The 20217-nt window shown below is 35.8% G+C and overlaps 1 protein-coding gene across 1 annotated transcript; it reads right to left on the bottom strand.

The window, feature by feature from the left end:
• Positions 1-1387: 1387 nt before the first annotated feature.
• Positions 1388-19203, bottom strand: LOC123523341 (ADP-ribosylation factor-related protein 1-like). The gene is made up of 8 exons (XM_053539360.1): positions 19085-19203; positions 13704-13796; positions 10965-11052; positions 10403-10485; positions 9860-9941; positions 8958-9028; positions 6840-6940; positions 1388-5366 (listed from the first exon to the last, which is right to left on the bottom strand). Exons 2-8 carry the CDS (start codon positions 13794-13796, stop codon positions 5276-5278), a joined length of 609 nt encoding a protein of 202 aa, XP_053395335.1. The 5' UTR covers positions 19085-19203; the 3' UTR covers positions 1388-5275.
• Between the last annotated feature and the right edge of the window lie 1014 nt (positions 19204-20217).

Here is a 20217-nt window from a genome sequence, read left to right as displayed (position 1 = left end):
AAACGGATTGGTCTACATACCGACCGACAGACCAACTGACCGACAGACAGACAGACATACAGACATCTGCAAAACAATATACCCCTCCTTCTTCGAAGGGGGCATAATAAAGTTACATTACCTTGTTAATAATTCACAACAAAAACGTCAAACCACAACTTATGGGAAGTGGTTGTCTAGTGGTCAAGGTGTCGGCTGTTCAACTCATGGGTCTTGCGATCGAATGCCACAGGGGTCACAACCACGCTTTCCCATATGACACCAGCACTGATTTTTCCTGGAAGGGGCACCGAGAGTGTTTCAAATATGCTTGACGGTTTCATAGTAAAGTTAAAATGAATTAGTAAAACTTGCTACAACTGAACATTCAGCATCATAAAAACGGCAACGTATTTCCAACACTTGTTTGTTACATGTATAAACAACCAAAAACCCAAAATGACTGCTCAGGTCACAATTGAGATATAATCAAATTCCATCCAAATATATTGCTAAATATATGGACTTCAACAAAAAATATAAGTGGTTGTTGTTTTTTCATTATTTATTATTATTATACCAGATTGATATAGTGCCCTTTTCATGATAAACACGTTCAAAGGCGCTTTATATAGAGCAAACGCAGCCACACAGGGCACGAAATTCATCCTCTACTAGTACAGACACAGAGCGATCTGACCAGAGGGAAAGAGTGGGATAAAGCCCCCAAGAACAGACAGAGAGAAAAGAGAGAGATACAGGCCTGTCCAGCTAACTTAGCCTAGCTCTTTGCAAATAGACAGTCTGGTTCTTTAACGTGCCCAGTGTATAGCACCGTTACATACGACACCGTCTTTCCTGGGAAAAATCAGTACAGGCCTCTTAGTCAGGTAGGAGACACTCAAGAGCATCTCAGATATTTCCAGTGCCTGGACCGGGACTCAAACCCCGGACCTCTGGATTGGCAGTCAAGCGTGTTACCACTAGACCACCGTTCTTCTGATTTACGGCCATTATCCTAGTGAAAACCCTATGGTTTGTCTACAGATATGGATCTTCCTTAATCCTGGATCAATGCCATTAAAAATTTTTGATTGAACTAGTTTCTAATCACAATGACCTTATATCTGTAAATCGTTGTACGTGAATGAAATTATAGTAGTCATCTTACATGCGACCACCTGTATTAAGCCACTTTTCTATTAAACGACCATTTAAAATTCCACCTGAATGTTTTTACTATATAATTACATCACATTAAATGACTTTTTCATTATGACCACCTGAAACATGTCCCAGCAGGCAAAATTATCTGTTCAATGACCGAGTTCTAAACACAAAATGAAGTAAATTGCTGTAAATGTTTCTTGCATACTGATAGAAAACAGATTTCAAAACAATGCAAGCGTTATATTCAGGTAATTTATTAATCTAAATAGCCATATTGCACAAACACAAGTCAACCCAATAATCTAACAAAGTATAAATGGAAACCTACTGAAAAACTTTTCTTGATATATCCTGCAAACAATGGAAATGAGTAATAACACATTTTTTTATTGTGCATTAAGAACGTTTTCCAGGATTTTTATGTCAGATATATTTCATTTTGAATGTTTTTTTTAATGTAATGTATCTTTATTTTCACTTACCAACCAAAAGTTTATATTTCATAAGATATGCAGCAATGTCTTTAGCTGATGGAAAAAAAGTACAAAAATGTTTTATTTTACATTTCAAAGATATTCTAGTAAATATTAAAGATACAGGGACATAATATTTTTAAGTCCTCCAAATTAACAAAAAAAATAATTTTAAAACATGAATTTTATATTTTAAAAAAAAGCAACCACAACATATCAGTAAGTGATTTTTCAAAGTAATTATATGTGCTTGCAAATAATAACAAATCTGCCTAAAGTTACTTGTTAGATAACCAGATACATAGGACATTTTTCTGTTAGATCAAAAAATAGTAAAGGGGTGCCTATATTTATCTATCGTATATATCAACATGGCATATTCACTCTAACATATTTCATTACAAAATCACTGAATCTTAATGTGCAAAACATACCATAATAAATCATAAGCGCCAAATTCAAAACTACTGAGGTATTTTTTACAACCATATCACTGCCAGCATTGAATTATTTATTACTTTTTTGTGTTCTAAAATCTAACAAAATAAAACAGGCCATTTCCAGCTTTAATGGTGCAGGAAGACCCTGGATTCCCCTTGGGACATTATTGCAGCCACAGACAGACACCAGGATAAAACTACCATTCTTTCAGAACCCAGCTGGACTGTGACCCAGTAAGATTCTAAACCCAAAGAAATGTGGCCCCTGAATTCTTAAGAATACTGTATGTTTTCTTACAAAACGAGTATAAATAAATCAATCAGATATTTAACAAGAGTGCCAGAATTTCACAATATACACCCGTCACAGCAAATTTCTTTACATTAGCACCTGTATTTGCAAATGGAATTTTAATTTTGTGGTTGTTTACTATGTTTTTTTAGTAATTATTATAATTCTGTTGTTTTTCTAAGTCCACCAAAAAAATCCTTACCAGGTAGAGATACCTTAAATTGAAAGTAACGTCTATGTTGTACCACAGAAAAGTGGTCTTGGTTTTTCCCTACGGTCAATTATAAAAAAGTTACAATGTAAGTTATTTATAGTAACAACTAAGGGAAGTTAATCTTCAAAAAAAAAAAAAAAACATCCAAAAAAAAATTGCAAGTCCAAACAAAAATACTTACTAGGTAGTGATAGGTCAAAATACACCTCAAAATTGGATGTAACATGCATGTTGTACCACAGAAAAGTGGTCTCGATTTTTCCCTACGACTAGTAATGAAAAAGTTACAATATAAGCTATTTATAGAAACAACAAAGGGAAGTAATTCTAAAAAAGGGACCTGCGCATGACACTCTGTCTCACGATGGTGTACAATTGTGCCAAGTTACATCCAAATCCCTCCATGCATGAAGAAGAAATGCTCCGGACAAGGTCATTCTTGTATCTGACCTTTGGCCTCTAAGTGTGACCTTGACCTTAGACCTAGGGACCTGGTTCTTGCGCAAGACACTACGTCTCGTGGTGGTGAACATTTGTGCCAAGTTATATCAAAATCCCTCCAAGCATGAAGAAGAAATGCTCCGGACAAAGTTTTCATTCTTGTATCCCTTGACCTCAAAGTGTGACCTTGACCTTAGACCCAGGGACCTGGTTCTTGCGCATGACACTGCATCTCATACTAGTGAACAATTGTGCCAAGCTACATCAAAATCCTGCCATGCATGAAGAAGATATGCGCTGGACAAGGCCATTCTTGAATTTGACCTTTGACCTCTGTGACCTTGACCTTAGAATAAGGGACCAGGTTCTTGCGCATGACACTCCGTCTCATAATGGTGAACAATTGTGCCAAGTTTCATCAAAATCCCTCCATGCATGAAAAAGATATGCTCTGGACAAAGTCTGTGGACGCCTCCCTCCCGCCCGCCCCTCTGCCCGCCAGGGGCATTCCCATAACACTTCCCATTTTTCAAACAGGCGTATAAAAAGGAAGAAACAATTCAAAAGAAAAAAATCAAACCTAGACATCCTCTCATGAGTAAGTAAACTTAAACTAGAAGTGCTTTTGAGAAAAGCGCATGTCTCCCACAACTGCCTAATCATCCGGTCTACAATGCTGTGTCGGTGTACAATGCTGTTCGACAGAAGCTGAAGGGAGTAACCGTCTACAATGCTGCACCAGTGGTTGTTTATAATTATGTTCAAGGGCCATAATTCCGAAGTGTCTTGGCGGATTTGGCTAGTTATCGAACTTGGCCGAGGTCTTATGGTCAAACACATTTTGTTCAAGTTTGGTGAAGATCAGATGAGAAATGTTCGACTTAAGAGTGCGGGCAAGCTTTGTGACAGACACACAGACTGGAGTAAATCAATATGTCTCCCACACCACTGTGTGGTGGGAGACATAATGAAATTTGTTAGAACACAGAAAAGATTAACAAATGGGATATTGTGCATGTGAATTCCTAACATTAATTTCATATTAAGAGATAAATATCTTTAGTACTTCTTTCATTTTTTAAAGACCTCAATGCAGTATGTAAAATATTTCTCTTCCCAAATTTTATTTATCTGCTAGTTAAATTTGTATATAATAATTTTTCAGTATTGACAGTATTACAAAATCTCATCATTGTTGAAAGAAGTGAAAATACAAAATGTTACAACCTTAGAACACTTTTTTCCCAAACTAAATAATATACACCTTGGTAGTACTTATAATAGTTACTTTTTACTCATGAATGCTACTATATCTGGGTTTTGTGCTTTTTGGAGCATTATTATCATTAATTCTAACACGATCGGATTCATTTTACTATTAAACAAAGAAGGCTGACAATCGCGTGTTATTATAAAACAATTCATTATTCTGACATCACAATTATTACGTCATAGCGTCAAACGGCATAGCTGCACGCTGCAAAAGAAACCGATTGAAAACGTGCCAATATTTAATGAATGCCGTCAAGGATGTACTTTAAAGCCCTTGGTAACGTGTTGGAATCAAAATAATATATCTCATCTAGTGATCTGCTCTTGAATAAAATCATTGTTTGGAGTTCAAATGCGTATTATTATATCACTCGGGCTGCGACCTCGTGATATAATTCCTTCGCATCTGGACTCCAAAGAATGATGTATTCTGCAAAAAATCACTAAATGAGATGTATTATTTCTTAACCAACTAGCTATTTTGAATACATATAAGTACCAACTTGATTCCTATAAGAAACTGCCATTCACAGACTTGAATGCATTTTTTTTCTGGTCATGACCTGCAACCTTAAAATTAGATAGTACAAAGGTACCAAGCAAGCCAGACAGATCTTGAGCTGTACCAAAGGACTTGCAACTTCAATACAAACGTGGTAATCTGCAAGAACTTTCAATACCAACATTTTTGTGGATAACAATAACTATACAATGAATGTCAACATCGTAATATACACTGTGCTTTTAGCACCTAAAATACACATGCAGTAATTAGACTTCTGATCAGTTATCAAGTAGTCAGGTATTATCACAGATTCTACTACTAAAATCTGAATATGTCATACTTTGTACCCATGTTTACATGTTCCTTAAGATTTTACCCCATCTACTCAAACTATAACATATCCTGTAACAATCCCATATTTATATTTTATCACAACGTGGCCCCACAGTTACATATACAGCATAAAAGTTGAGAATTATATATCAGGTGTCATGTGATGTCTTTCTGTGCAGGAGGTCGCACTAAACTGTTCCTCTTTATACAATCAACCATCCATTCTATACCTTCATTTATACCATCCCTGAAAAGTTAAAATTAAAGAACTATTCAAAATAAAGCACGAAATTATAAACAACTCTTTGCCTTTCATAGCCTCTTCAAAAAACATTTCCAAATCAAGATCCTAAGATGTGGTTTTCCCTGTAACAAAGAAACAAATGTAAGTAGTTATGCTACTTTGATGAGAGTTGATTGCTCCAAAACTCTGTGAGAAAAGCATGGTTGTAGTTGTAAAAGTGCCGGCAGCAGTTCAATATAAAGGTCGTATGTCTGAGTCCCTCTGGAGTCACAACTATGCCTTTTCATAACACCAGTGCTGGCTTTTACCAGTAAATTCTAGGAAATGGAAACAAAAGTGATTCAAAAAAGTTTCCAGCTTTTTATCAAAATGAAGCTAAAACAAATCAGTATAAACTAACATAATTAGAATATTTAGATACATAACTTGAATGTAAAAATGTGCTGTCAGAGTAGACTGTGGGGTTGACTATTTCAATGCTTGATAGTGGAATGGTGCATATTTGAGGAAACCAACTCAATCATCGGAGTCATTAATACCCGAGCAGGGGAAACAAAACATTGCATGAGTGAAGTTTCTGAACTGACAAGATTAATTTTTATGTATGTGATGAATCATTGTACATCGAAGAACAGCTTTACTTCATGGACCTTGTCATGTATAATGTGGGTGTTGATGGGGAACAACTGCTTTATGTTTGAATCAAATCCATTCAGAAATAACAGAGATAGAGCATAGGTGCATCAAATATAAAACAGAAATTCTATGTATAAAATGGGCATAAATAACTCATGGAATATTTCTGCAAAAGTTATGGTCCTTATGTCATACAATGTGGCTAATGATATGGAACATTTATTCAAGTTTGAATGAAATCCATTTTGTAATAATAGAGATAGAATGAAAGCTCATCAAAACTTTTACAAAAAGACACAAGTATAAAAGAGTAATAATTCATGAAATATTGGTACATGAGTTAATGCCCTTGTGTCATATGATGTGGCTGATGATTTTGAGTTTGAATCAAATCCCTGTAGTAGTAATTATAGACAGGAAGCGAAAGTGCATCAAACCTTAATACCCGAAAAATTAAGCAAAATTCATGAAATATTGGACAGTCAGGTCACAGTTATGAAACAAAATGATGTGGCTGATGGATGATGAGGAACGACTATTTTGAATTTAAAGCAAATCCATCAAGTGAAAACAGACATTTAGTAAATGGGCATCAAAACACTAACCTAAATGTGGATGCAGATGCAAGCACAGCACCCAACCAGTGACGCCTTGGTGAGTAGGATAGCTCTACATATACTTTGTATAGTCGAGCTAAAAATGTTCTGATAACTGCTGGTTTTTCAGACACATGTTAAACATCAACACTTTTTGTCATACTTTTACTCATTTGAAGTATTTGTTGGTAACTTAACACTTACATACAATACTCGCATATCCTTACAAAAATACAAACATTACCCTTTTAAAGCTGACACGCCATTAACTCTACAATCTCTGTGTCCTATCAGCTCTCTACTACTGTTGAATACTGACTTTATATCTCCCACGGTAACCACATCCTACAGAGAAAAAAAGAACTTGTAAATGTCGGAAATGCCTGAATTAACAGCAAAATATGACAAACATGAATATATGCGAAGGCTGTAGAACATGAATCTGGCCAAAGATCAAATGCCAATAATAATAAGGCCAATATGAAATCACTTTATTAATGATGATTTTATCATTCAATATCATAATGCCCCCTCAATTTAGGCAGTCAAAATGCTTGAATCCTGTACTGGCCTTGTTTTCTTGTCACTGGCTTTTTCATACTGGCCTTGATTTGTTCACACTTACTCAGCTGAGTTTTGAATTTGCTTAATCTGTTTCATACGATATGCACAATTGTTAAAATATCTTATACTGTGTCCAATATTATGTTGTTGAATGATAAAAGGTTATATTAAACACAAAATTTTAAGTCAAGGGCAAAGCCTTATTGTAAAAATTTTACACAATTTAGTAAAAGAAAATAACCCTATAAATATGTGCATTTTGGTTTATCAACATTACTTTTACTTGAAGTCATTATTAAAATGTCAATACAAGAGGGCCATGATGGCCCTATATCGCTCACCTGTTGTCATTGCACTTGAGGACAACAAGGTGCTCAGAAAAAAATCTAAGTCCAAAGGACAGGAACAACAAAGGGAAGGAATTAAACCAAAAAGAAAAAAAAAATTCTAACAAGGTAGAGATATGTCAAAATACACCTAAAAACTGGAGGTACCATCCATGTTGTAAGACAGAAAAGTGGTCTCGGTCTTTCCCTACGGCCAATAATAAAGAAGTTACTAAAAACAAGCTATTTATAGTAACGTAAAAGGGAAGTAATTAAAAAAAAAAAAAGATTGTAAGTTAAAAAAAGAAGGATCTGCCAAATAAAAATGTTGACATAAATGAAATTTCAGATCAGTATCTACATTAGTTACGAGATATACCCATTTTAATTTGAAATAAAGGGAGGTAATTTGATATAAAATCAGTCCATAGTTATCTACCCTCATTGGCTCAGTCCAACTAATGACAAAAATGAAATTTCAAATAAGTTTTATAAGTACTTACTGATATAAATCCATTTTGATTACAATCAAGGAGGTAATCAGATATAAAATAACTCTGGAACCTACAAATGGATCTGATTTGTCATGGAATCCAAGATTTATTGTTGTTGAAAATATTTTGGAAGTTTGTATCAAATCAAACCATAAATGAAGTCTCTATATGGCTGCAAAAGCCAAAATAGCCAATTTTGGACCTTTAAGGGGCCATAACTCTGGAACCCATAAAGGAATCTGGCCAGTTCAAGAAAGGAATCAAGATCTTGTGGTGATACAAGTTTTGTGCAAGTTTGGTTAAATTCAATTCATAAATGAAGCTGCTATTGTGCAGACAAGGTCAAAATAGCTAATTTTGGCCTTTTCAGGGGCCATAACTCTGAAATCCATTATGGGATCTGGCCGGTTTAAGAAAGGAACCAAGATCTTATGGTGACACAAGTTTTGTGCAAGTTTGATTAAATTCAAATCATAAATGAAGCTGCTACTGTGCAGACAAGGTCAAAATAGCTAATTTTGGCCCTTTCAGGGGCCATAACTCTGGAACCTGTAATGGCATCTGGCCAGTTCAAGAAAGGAATCGAGATCTTATGGTGATACAAGTTGTGTGCAAGTTTGGTTAAAATAAAATCATAAATGAAACCACTATCGTGCAGACAAGAAATTGTTGACGCACGGACGGACGCACGGACGCACGAGACGGACTGACGACGGACGAAGGGTGATCACAAAAGCTCACCTTGTCACTATGTGACAGGTGAACTAAAAAAGAGAACTGTTTGGCTCTAGAGGTGTACTGTTTCTTTTATAAATGCATACATTCATCTGGATAAATGTATCTTAACTACAATTATATGAAAGTTCAAATTGCAGACTCTCAGCAAAACATAGATCATTTCTATGACCTATCTATCAATTTAAAGAGCCTTTAAGAAAGATGATGTATCATAAGACAGAACTTGTGAGATGTATTTACCTGTAAATCTTGCTTGTTTGCCAACAAGAGAAGAGGAACGTCTTTCAGAGTCTCATTCACTATCATCTTATCTAAAAAGCAAAATGTTACAAATACAATGAAAAAAAAATGAAATCTCCTTATTCTTTTTTTTGGATTTAACGTCGCACCAACACATGATAGGTCATATGGCGACTTTCCAGCTTTAATATATTCATATATTAAGTTTTCAAACATTTTAATTTCAGGGTATATTTCTTATTTGTTGTGTTCAGTTTGATGCATTTCAGCAAGGAAAATATCTATGTAATTATTTTGAAACTGGAACAGTGGCTTCTGGAAGTTTGAACTAAGTAGACCAAGAGTTCTTCAGTCAATGAGTGGGAACTGTTTCAGTCTCAAATTCATTGTGACTTTGACCTACTGATCCTCTTAAAACAAGGAGCTGTGTTCAATAAATGCTTGATGCCTCCGGTGGCATCCTTGTCCATACAAAGCAACTTAAGTCCAAAACAAGGTCAAGTTCATGGTCAAGGTCAAACTGAGGTCAGGTGATGTCTGAAGATGAGGAATGGTCACAGGTTACATCTGCATTAATATCAAGTCATTCTAGTTAGGTGTATTGATGCTAGATGAAACGGTCCCATTTGGTTAACCTCGTATGGACGGACGAACGGACGGACGCACGCACGAACAGACGGACGGACAGGACAATCACTATATGCCTCCAACATCAGTAGATGCCGGGGGCATAAAAAGAAGGCCATCTACTGACAATAGGCAATCATCTTATGAAGTTTGACCACTGTAGACCAAAGCCTCTTAGATATTAATCAGAAACCAAATGGTTTACCTACTGACAGGCAAAGAGCAAAACAATATAACCCTTTTCTTAAAAAAGTGAAGTGAAAATGTGCCCTCACCAAAGGCTTCTTTAGATTCATCAATTCTTTCCTTGTCTGACGAGTCAACGATATAGATGACAGCATGAGATTCTGCATAATACTGAAAACATATATAATCTTTTTAGCACTTTTCTTTTATCTGTGATACAACTTTTAACTTTAATATATACACAAATTATTTTACAACAACATAATTATATGTTACAAAACAAATTAATCTGACCAATATGACTTTTAAAGTTTAACAGTATGGTCCTTGTATGGCCACGGTGGAGTAAGTTAGGTAAACATCTGTCTCATGGTTTGAAAAGTCTTGCAAAACTCTTTTTTTTCTACAATGCAAACTTAACCTTAAGCCTGCTGGCGGCAAGTGATTCTGCCTTTGCGAACCATGGTCTGCACTGTACGCTATTCAGTCAGGAATTTTCAGTGAACACCCCTTCGAATAATAAATGGTACTGCCCAAACTGAATGATGGACCAGTCTATTTCAGAAATTTAGCAAGGTAAAGGTTAAGTATATTTCTATACTATTCACTATGAAAGTAATAAAGTGACAAACCTTGTCCCAAAGTGACTGTAGTTCCTCTTGTCCTCCAAGATCCCAAAACTTCAACTTGACACCTCCTACAACTATGGTACCAACTGAAAAATGTAAGTAAGTAAGTAAGTAAGTAAGTAAGTAAAGACTGATTAATACTTTTACTAAAGATTGTTTTGTTTTGTTTTTACTGATTTTAGACATACACCAAATTAATTTTGGTTACATGGCATCTTTTTTCAGCTTTCATGATGGAGAAATACCCCAGGTCCAATCCAGGCATTATTTCAAGCTTGAGTGGGACCCTAAAAAGAATCATAGGCCTAACATAAGCTGGCTGGATAACTTCCTAACATGAACAATTTTACATCCTTGCCAATTTTCAAATCCACATTGGTGAATGGCAAGTGATTCCAAGTCAGTGACCGGAATTATTTGGCCACGGAAAGTAACATTCAGTATAAATGACTCACCCATGATTTTATACTCAATGATACTTGATGTGATCCATTGGTCCACATTTGTACAATACAAATCCTAAATGTTTCTTATGCCTTGTACAACAGTGCCTCATTATACTTACTATTAAGGCCAACAGTAGTTGTAATTTTATTCAAATTCATCCCCTGATACTTTTTGGTGAAGTTCATTTTCGTATGCTCCAAGTAGGTCTGGAAAAAAGCAAAAAAGAATCTTGTTTTAGTGACAAGCAGAAATGGAATGCATCTTGCCTTTTAAAACCATCTGGATCAATAGTAGTCAAATAAGATAAGTCCAGTAAATTAAAGTACTTCTGCATCTCCAGATCAACTTTTTTTCTACAATGTAGAATTTGATTAAGCCCCGATTTTTTATTTTTAAACTTCAGAATATCCTAAGAACACTTGGCAAAAAAAGATAGGATCATGTGCATGATTTTTGCTAGACTAATTTGATCAGATTGGACCTTACCTAAGTTCTCATAATGGGAGTCTATCATAACATTACAATTTTGGAGACATTTTTGCCAGTTTTTTTATTGTATATTTTAATGAAATACCCTTGCATATGATCAAATAAAATGTACATGTCCATTTTATTACTTTTTGAGATATTTGTCAATGATTTAAGATATCTGCAAATTTCAAAAGGACTTGAAGGCATTATTAAGAATATTTTCAATACTTTTTAATCATTTTTATCCTGTAGAAAGAAGGTATTGTTGCCCTGTACAAATTTACACAAGAGATGACAAAATATTATAAGCAGGAAGACCTTATGCCATGTCAAGGCTTTATTCTATGTTATCCGGATAAGTGACATTACACGCAACCATGACTTGCAGTTTATAAAATGAGCAAAATTACCTATTAGTAAGTAAGACAAGGACTTGAGACTATTTAGCATCACTGGATATAAAAATAAGACTAAGATACTGTATATATCTATACAGTATGTAAGAACATTATCTGAAAAGAAAGACAAGTTTCTGTTACATATAGCGGATCAAATGAAGGGAAAATGAGTATGAATGTTATTTCACAAAAGCTAACTTTGCTACAATTTTTTTCTATTCAAAAGTGTATTCATAATAAAATCTATAAAACAATCAATTGGAAGCACAGAATGCAACCAAGCAAAGTAGCAGACTCAATTTGATCGAGTCTAATTAAGAGAGGTAATGAAAGTACAACAACCCTCAGGCCCCAGCATCGGCTTAAGCAGAATACTGTTAGTACTTACATAAATCTTGAATGACTGAATGAACTCTATGATCCAAAGGCCCAGAAAATATAACAACATTATCAAAGTATGGCAAGACTTTTTATGGCTGCCATACAGCACTTAAAGTTCGCTGTTGCGATAGTTCATTAAACCCAGAAAATCATGAATATTAATGAGCATTTCTTTGTCCGTTTGTTTGATAACATCATTTTTCATCAATATCCAGTTCTGTTGGCAGTCAGTTAACCTGACCAAAATTCCAACAAGAGGGTCATGATGACCCTGAATCGCTCACCTGAGTAATATGAACCATATGTTTAAAATGGCAAACTGATGCTAAAATATTAGAAAGTAGGTCAGTAGGTCATATTCATGGTCAAAGTCAGTTTTAAGATCGGTGTGCAAAACTGTATATGTCATCCAAATTTCAAGGCTTATGTTAAAAACAAGAAAGTAGGTCAGTAGGTCAAGGTCACAGTCAGCTGACCCCTTAGCACTTGGGGCCATCAGGTAATTATAATTAAACTGTCTAGGAAATATGATCTGATATTTTTTTAAGTATTTATTTTCCTACATAACTCATATAACAAGTGACCCCCCAGGGCGGGGCCTCTTTTCACCCCAGGCATATAATTTGAACAATCTTGTTAGACATTTACTAGGCAATGCCACATACCAAATATCAAAGGCCTATGCCTTGAACTTACAGACAAGAAGATTTTTTTTCCTATTTGTCTATGTTAAATTTGGGACCCCCAGGGCAGGGCCTCTTTTCACCCCAGGGGCATAATTTGAAAAACTTTGGTAGAGGACCACAAGGCAATGCAACATACCAAATATCAAAAGCATAGGCCTTGCAGTTTCAGGCAAGAAGATTTTTAGTTCTTTCTTATATAAGTCTATGTAAAACTTGAGACCTCCCAGGGCAGGGTCTCTTTTCACCCCTGGGTTATAATTTGAACAATTTTGGTAGAGGACCTCAAGGCAATGCTACTACACACCAAATATCAAAGGCCTAGGTCTTGATGTTTTAGACAAGAAGATTCTTAAAGTTTTTTCCTATATAAGTCTATGTAAAACTTGAGACCCCTGGGGCGGGACCTCTTTTCACCCCAGGGGCATAATTTGAACAATCTTCATAGAGGACCATTAGATGATGTCACATGCAAAATATCAAGGCTCTAGGCCTTGTGGTTTTGGACAAGGAGATTTTTAAAGTTTTTCCTTTCGGTTGCCATGGCAACTAGAGTTCTGCATGCAATTCAATTCTTTGAATGATTTTGAAAGGGGACCAACCAAGAATCATTCCTGAGAAGTTTGATGTAATTCTATCCAGTCGTTTTCAAGAAGATTTTTTTAGAAAATGTTGATGGACGGACGACTGACGACAGACGAAACATGACGCACGACAGACATTGAGCGGTCACAAAAGCTCACCATGAGCCTTTGGCTCAGGTGAGCTAAAACCAGACCCAGATTGAGGACGACAAAAGACTTACAGTTCTTCAAGAATTATCCTGACTCGGTACAAGGACTTCAAAAGACTTACAGTCCAGTCCCAGTGTCAGGATAACAAAAGACTACTTTTTCCAACGCATAAAGACATCAAAATACTTACAGTTTTTCCAGCATTATCAAGTCCCAGTATAAGGACACTGTACTCCTCCTTCTGAAACATGTACTTCCACAATCCAGACAACAATGTGTACATCTGCAACACAACAGTTTAAATAGCATTGTATACTCAGTCAGAAACCATCTTTGGCCAACAGTTATTTTCAGTCTATATTTAAACAACTAATCATCAAATATAGATATACATGTGTACACTGCTTTCAAAGATAAACAAGAAAAATTACGAACAAAACTAAATTGGACAACCATTAGGAACTTACACATCATCTGCGTGACCAATCACTGCAACAAGGCAAACCTTAATGTTTCTCAACAAACTTTGAAAGTACAGTTCTTAGATTGTAAATAATATAATATTTAAACAAATGTCTACTTTTAATAGCAATATTGAACCCAATCTGAACAAGTATTTAAAGAACTTAGCACTGAAGACATAATTACCATTTTACTGTATTTATCATGTTACTTTCAGGATGGCAAGACCAGTCGAAATAGTCATGCCATTTGACCATCCATGCAGCATTAAATATAGCACAGTTCTTTTGATAGAAGTTTTCATAGAGTTTGGTAAATTACACCTATCTTATTTAAACTTAGCTGTATTTTCTTCTATTGTGCTTTCAGTAATAAACAAGAGCACCGCCTTGCGGGTGCTGACACTCATCTGATTTTTTTTGTATAACAGAAATATTGTCCTACCCATGATTTTCTAAGTCTAAAAAGGGCCATCATTCTTGCAAAAAGCAGGATAGAGTTATGTTTCTTGATGTACAGCGTCCGCTTATGATGGTGAAGAACTGTTGCAAGTTTTAAAGCAATAGCTTTGATAGTTTATGAGAAAAGCTCACTTAAACATAATACTCAACCAAGACAACTGATTTTCTAAGTCCAAAAGGGGCAATAATTATTGCAAAAAGCAGGATAGAGTTATGTTTCTTGATGTACAGGGTCAGCTTATGATGGTGAACAAGTGTTGCAAGTTTCAAAGCAATAGCTTTGATAGTTTAAGAGAAAAAGTTGACCTAAACATAAAACTTAACCAAGAAATCTGATATTTTCGAAGTCCAAAAGGGGCCATAAATCTTGCAAAAAGTAGGACGGAGTTATGTTTCTTGCTGTACAGGGTCAGCTTATGATGGTGAACAAGTGTTGCAAGTTTTAAAGCAATAGCTTTGATAGTTTAGGAGAAAAGCTGACATAAACATAAAACTCAACCAGGCAACACCGACGCCGATCAAGTGATGACAATAACTCATCATTTTTTTTTTTCAACAAGGCAGTCTGAAAGACAGCTAAATCCCCCGCCACTGCTATGGATAGTGAAAGGGTAAACCTTTGATTTTAGCTGTGACCTTGACCTTGAACTGACATGGCTGACTCATGAATTCTGCACAACGTCTTGATGAGGTGATCGGAAAGTTTTATTGTTTTTCTTTATCTCGGGACTGATGAATAAATATATTAATAAACTTAATGTTTTCTTCAGTATAATGGACATAGATTTTACTCAGGAACTGTTGAATTCATTTTACTCAAATAACGGTGACTACCGGAAATTGCTGTTTTCTTATTCAATATGTATCAAACCCAAGTGAGACCTAATTATACATACAATATTTACAACAAGAGCTGTCAGTGGACAGCGCGCTCGACTATTCTCAGTGCCTGATAGTATAATATAAGCAATGAGTAAAACTTTAACATTACAATAAGCATATTCTAAGTCGAAAAGGGGCCATAATTCAGTCAAAATGCTTGATAGAGTTGCCTCCTCCTTTTTACAGACTGGGGTCATGATAGTAAACAAGTATGCAAAATATGAAAGCAATATCTCAATGGACTTTGAAAATATTTGTGGTGGTACGCAAACTTTAACATTTATTCTATGTCGAAAAGAGGCCATAATTCAGTCAAAATACTTGATAGAGTTGCCTCCTCCTTTTTACAGACTTGGGTCACGATGGTTAACAAGTATGCAAAATATGAAAGCAATATCTCAATGGACTTTGAAAATATTTGGGGTGGTACGCAAACTTTAGTATTTATTCTAAGTCGAAAAGGGGCCATAATTCAGTCAAAATGCTTGATAGAGTTGCCTCCTCCTTTTTACAGACTGGGGTCATGATGGTTAACAAGTATGCAAAATATGAAAGCAATATCTCAATGGACTTTGAAAATATTTGGGGTGGTAAGCAAACTTTAACATTTATTCTAAGTCGAAAAGGGGCCATAATTCAGTCAAAATGTTTGATAGAGTTGCCTCCTCCTATTAACAGACTGGGGTCATGATGATGAACAAGTATGCAAAATATGAAAGCAATATCTCAATGGAGTTTGAAAATATTTGGGGTGGTACGCAAACTTTAACATTTATTCTAAGACGAAAAGGGGCCATAATTCAGTCAAAATACTTGATAGAGTTGCCTCCTCCTTTTTACAGACTTGGGTCATGATGGTAAACAAGTATGCAAAATATGAAAGCAATATCTCAATGGACTTTGAAAATATTTGGGGTGGTACACAAACTTTAGCATTTATTCTAAGTCGAAAAGGGGCCATAATTCAGTCAAAATGCTTGATAGAGTTGCCTCCTCCTTTTTACAGACTGGGGTCATGATGGTAAACAAGTATGCAAAATATGAAAGCAATATCTCAATGGACTTCTGAAAATATTTGGGGTGGTACGCAAACTTTAACATTTGTGTGACACTCACGCTCACGCTAACGCTCACGCCGGGGCGAGTAGGATAGCTCCCCTATTCTTCGAATAGTTGAGCTAAAAATAAATGTAATAAAGGCAACTTTATGACAACTAATCATAACTATTCAAGCAATTAACTTATACACGGGTATATTACAGCACAAATACTAAAGAAGTATAAAATACACAAATTGGCAACAAGAGATAAGCTCACGTAAGCCACCACATTATCTTATTGAAGCATTTGCTGACTTGATCACTGGTGATCAAATCAACAGACGCTTATTAAAGTGTCATACTGGCAATACGGCCATAAATGAATCCAAGCATAAATGAAACCTTATATGGCTGAGAGGGCCAGAATAGAAAATTTGCCCCTTTCAGGGGTAGTAGCTCTTGACCATATGATGGAATCTAGCTGGTTTTCCATAGGAACCGAGATCTTATTGTGACTTAATTCGTGGTTAAAGTCGAAAGTAATATGTCACTGCAATCATGTTCATAAGGTGAACATTTTGGCTCCTTCTGGGATTAAAATCTGTTGAAAAATGAGGTCTCCATCATGTTCACAAGAAATTGTGGACGGATGACGGACGAACTGACGGACGACTGACGAAGGGCAATCAAATAATCTCATCTTGTCACTACGAAAAAATATCTAAATTTTTCTCTTAACACTTGAGATTCTGTGGTAAACATTTGAAAATAAAAGGATATTGTTGAAGAAGAGGTAAATTAGCCTACTTGTAACTAGTCTTAACTCCTATAACACAGCTGCTCAGTGGCATTTTGTTATGGTATGCTACGTATTAGTAATTGTATTGTACTTTAATTGGTTTATCATAGGATGCAGAAGTCGCATGTGGTCAGCATTTAATCAGACAATCAATATTGTCACTCGATATTTTGTATTTACGGATGTGCAAATGAATATCATATTTATTCTTAATTTTTTTTCAGTCTCTGTTGCTATCTAATGTCAAAGTGATTTCATGGCCCTACCAAATCAAAATTCTGGAATAATGCTGTTTATTCCAATTTAAAGTCAATAGCGAACATTAAAGAAACAAGATCCACCGTAATGCGTTGCGTACCCACCGCACACTGCGTTGGAATCATTTTTGGCCGATCATTTTGTATGCTTGCAATGAAAAATCACTGATTAAGAAGAAAAAATTTTTGCTTGACAGTGTCAGACTTACATTTTGATGCAAACGTGCTCAGGGGTCGTTTTGTACAAGATTTTACCATTTCTGATAGAAATTCTACAAAAACGGCAGTCCCTCGTCAAACTGTACAGAAGTGTTTACATTAATGACAAAGAATTGCACTGATCAAGTGTCTGTGGCTGGAACAGTACACATGTGGGCTCCTGTCTCACTGGTTGTTTTCAGTCAAACATAAAACACTCGTTAGAATAAGTACCGATGAGAGGGTAAATATAGTCAGTCGGCCATATTTCTCCACCACTTCTGCAACGAATCCTCCATCGCCGCAGCGTTGGAACCACCGCTTCTGCGAAAACTATGGCCAGTGTGATAAATTATCAAGTCAGAGAGATGGCCTTTTTGAACCAGGCTGGTTCATTTGAACCAGGCTAGTTCAATTGACCCATAATAAGACATGTATACATAGGCCTAATGAACCATAAATCATGAGACGCACGTTTTTCTTGTTTTTAGAAGAGGACTAACAATCATTGTGTGGATATTTGCATCATGGTATGGACATTTTATGATTTATTGGACTTTTACTTATGCAATGCAACTAAATTTCAATGCATTTGACACTTACAACAATCTGCGAATCACTTTGCAAACAGGTATGTTATTTCGTACACTTATATCACCATAGATTTTACAAAATTCTTAAAATAAGATAATGTAGCTGTTGGAAAATCTTTATTTCGGCCATTTGTAAAATCCGAGAGATAAAGGGGCGCCGATAAAGGAGGAAGAAAACACGCTGACTTCCACTGATTTGAGATGCAACCGTATATTCCACTGTGCTTTCTTTGATTAATTGTGGTTATTACTTTAATATTCGTATCCCCCTGCATCCGTAACTTAAATATGGCAACATTTATCTCCCTTTATACTATTTTCAGTTTTGCCAGCATCAAATGGGTACTTTCAGTCACATGATCATAATACAGCTGGGAAAATTGCAAAATGGCGGCGAACTGATGAAACACAGTAAAATAATGTATAAAAGTTGAAAAATACCATAAATTCGATGCGAATAACTCCTGCTTTACTGACAGTTCCAAATCTGTTCCATATTATCTTCGTTCTGCAGCAAAAATCTAGTCAAAGCAACTTATATAGCTTGTCTGAGCACGAAGTGCATGCTCAGAAGTAAGCATACAGGTCAAAGCAAGATTGCGAATGTGTTTCTAAGCGCATATTTTTACAAGTTTTTCATCACAATTTGATATTAATGACAAATATGGTTCATTAGGCCCTTGTGAACATGTCTTGTTATGGGTTAATTGGACCAGCCTGGTTCAAATGAACCAGTGGTACAAACAGGCCAATCTCTCTGACCCGATTATTTGAGCTGAACATTGACTGCATTTTATCTCAGTTTTCAATCAACTTCTTAAACACTGCACGGTCAGTCTCCATAATTTAGCGAAGCGAAATCGAATAATGAATACAAACCTTGTTCTTCTCTGCCTTTTTTTATCAAAAATGTACTTCGAATTCAAACAATATAATTTTTATTTTTGACGTTGTTTTTCAATACGTGGGCGCAGACATCTTGGTTTTTTGGATTGTCTCCCTTCTACTGGTTCGTACTCGATTAGCGTCGTTCAAAGGTGAAAGTGCCGGGAATTTTATGTACTTCCTTATGTACTTCACCGTCCTTTTCAAGCGTCGAAAACCAGCCGGTTATCCTTGGTGTTTAAATCCGCACCAAATACATGTGTCAATTGTCCGGATTGGCTACTTTTGTGTGAAAACGGGATTTTTGAGGAGAAAGAAAAATACACTACTGCATGTAGACCAGTATCAGTGCTAAAAATAGAAAATGCAACGGATTTGTATACAAACATTCTATCACAGACATTTGCCTCCATTGCAAAAATACTAAGACGATTTTCAGAAATTTAGCTCATCTTGTGCTGTTAAAAATATATGTACCAATGTTTCATGATTTTGCCTCAGTAACTGTGTAAGCTCCCTGTCTGAAATAATGGGTCCCCCGTGGCCGAGTGGTTAAAGTCGCTGACTTCAAATCATTTAATTGCCCCTCATCGGTGTGGGTTCGAGCCACACTCGGATCGTTAAATTCTTCATGTGAGGAAGCCATCCAGCTGGCTTACGGAAGGTCGGTGGTTCTACCCAGGTGCCCGCTCGTGATGAAATGATGCACGGAGGGGCACCTGGGATTTTCCTCTACCATCAAAGCTGGAAAGTCGCCATATGACCTATAATGGTGTCCATTCGACGTTAAACCCAACAAAATAAGTAAATGTCTGAAGTAATAATTGTTTTTTCGAAGGGGACTAAATGAATGTAGCTTTTAGCTGATTTTTTTTGACACAAGACTAGTTTTGATCAAATATCACCGGACTCTCACGGTATGATTTTATGTAATTTTCTTGAAAACAAAAAGAATCCCACCTCAAATTTATTGAAAAAGAACTGTCGTAGCTCCAGTATTTACAGTCATAAATGCCTCCTTTATTCTGTAAACTGCCTAAAAACTGTTATTGGCGGGCTACAGGACCCTTTATAGATATCTGTAAATTGCATTTTATTTACAACATTGTAAATGCTGAATAAAAATG

This window comes from Mercenaria mercenaria, chromosome 3, assembly GCF_021730395.1.
Source record: "Mercenaria mercenaria strain notata chromosome 3, MADL_Memer_1, whole genome shotgun sequence".
NCBI classification, from domain to species: Eukaryota; Metazoa; Mollusca; class Bivalvia; order Venerida; family Veneridae; genus Mercenaria; species Mercenaria mercenaria.
The sequence above is the reverse complement of the archived record's forward strand: the minus strand, read 5'-3'. Positions and strand labels throughout refer to the sequence as shown.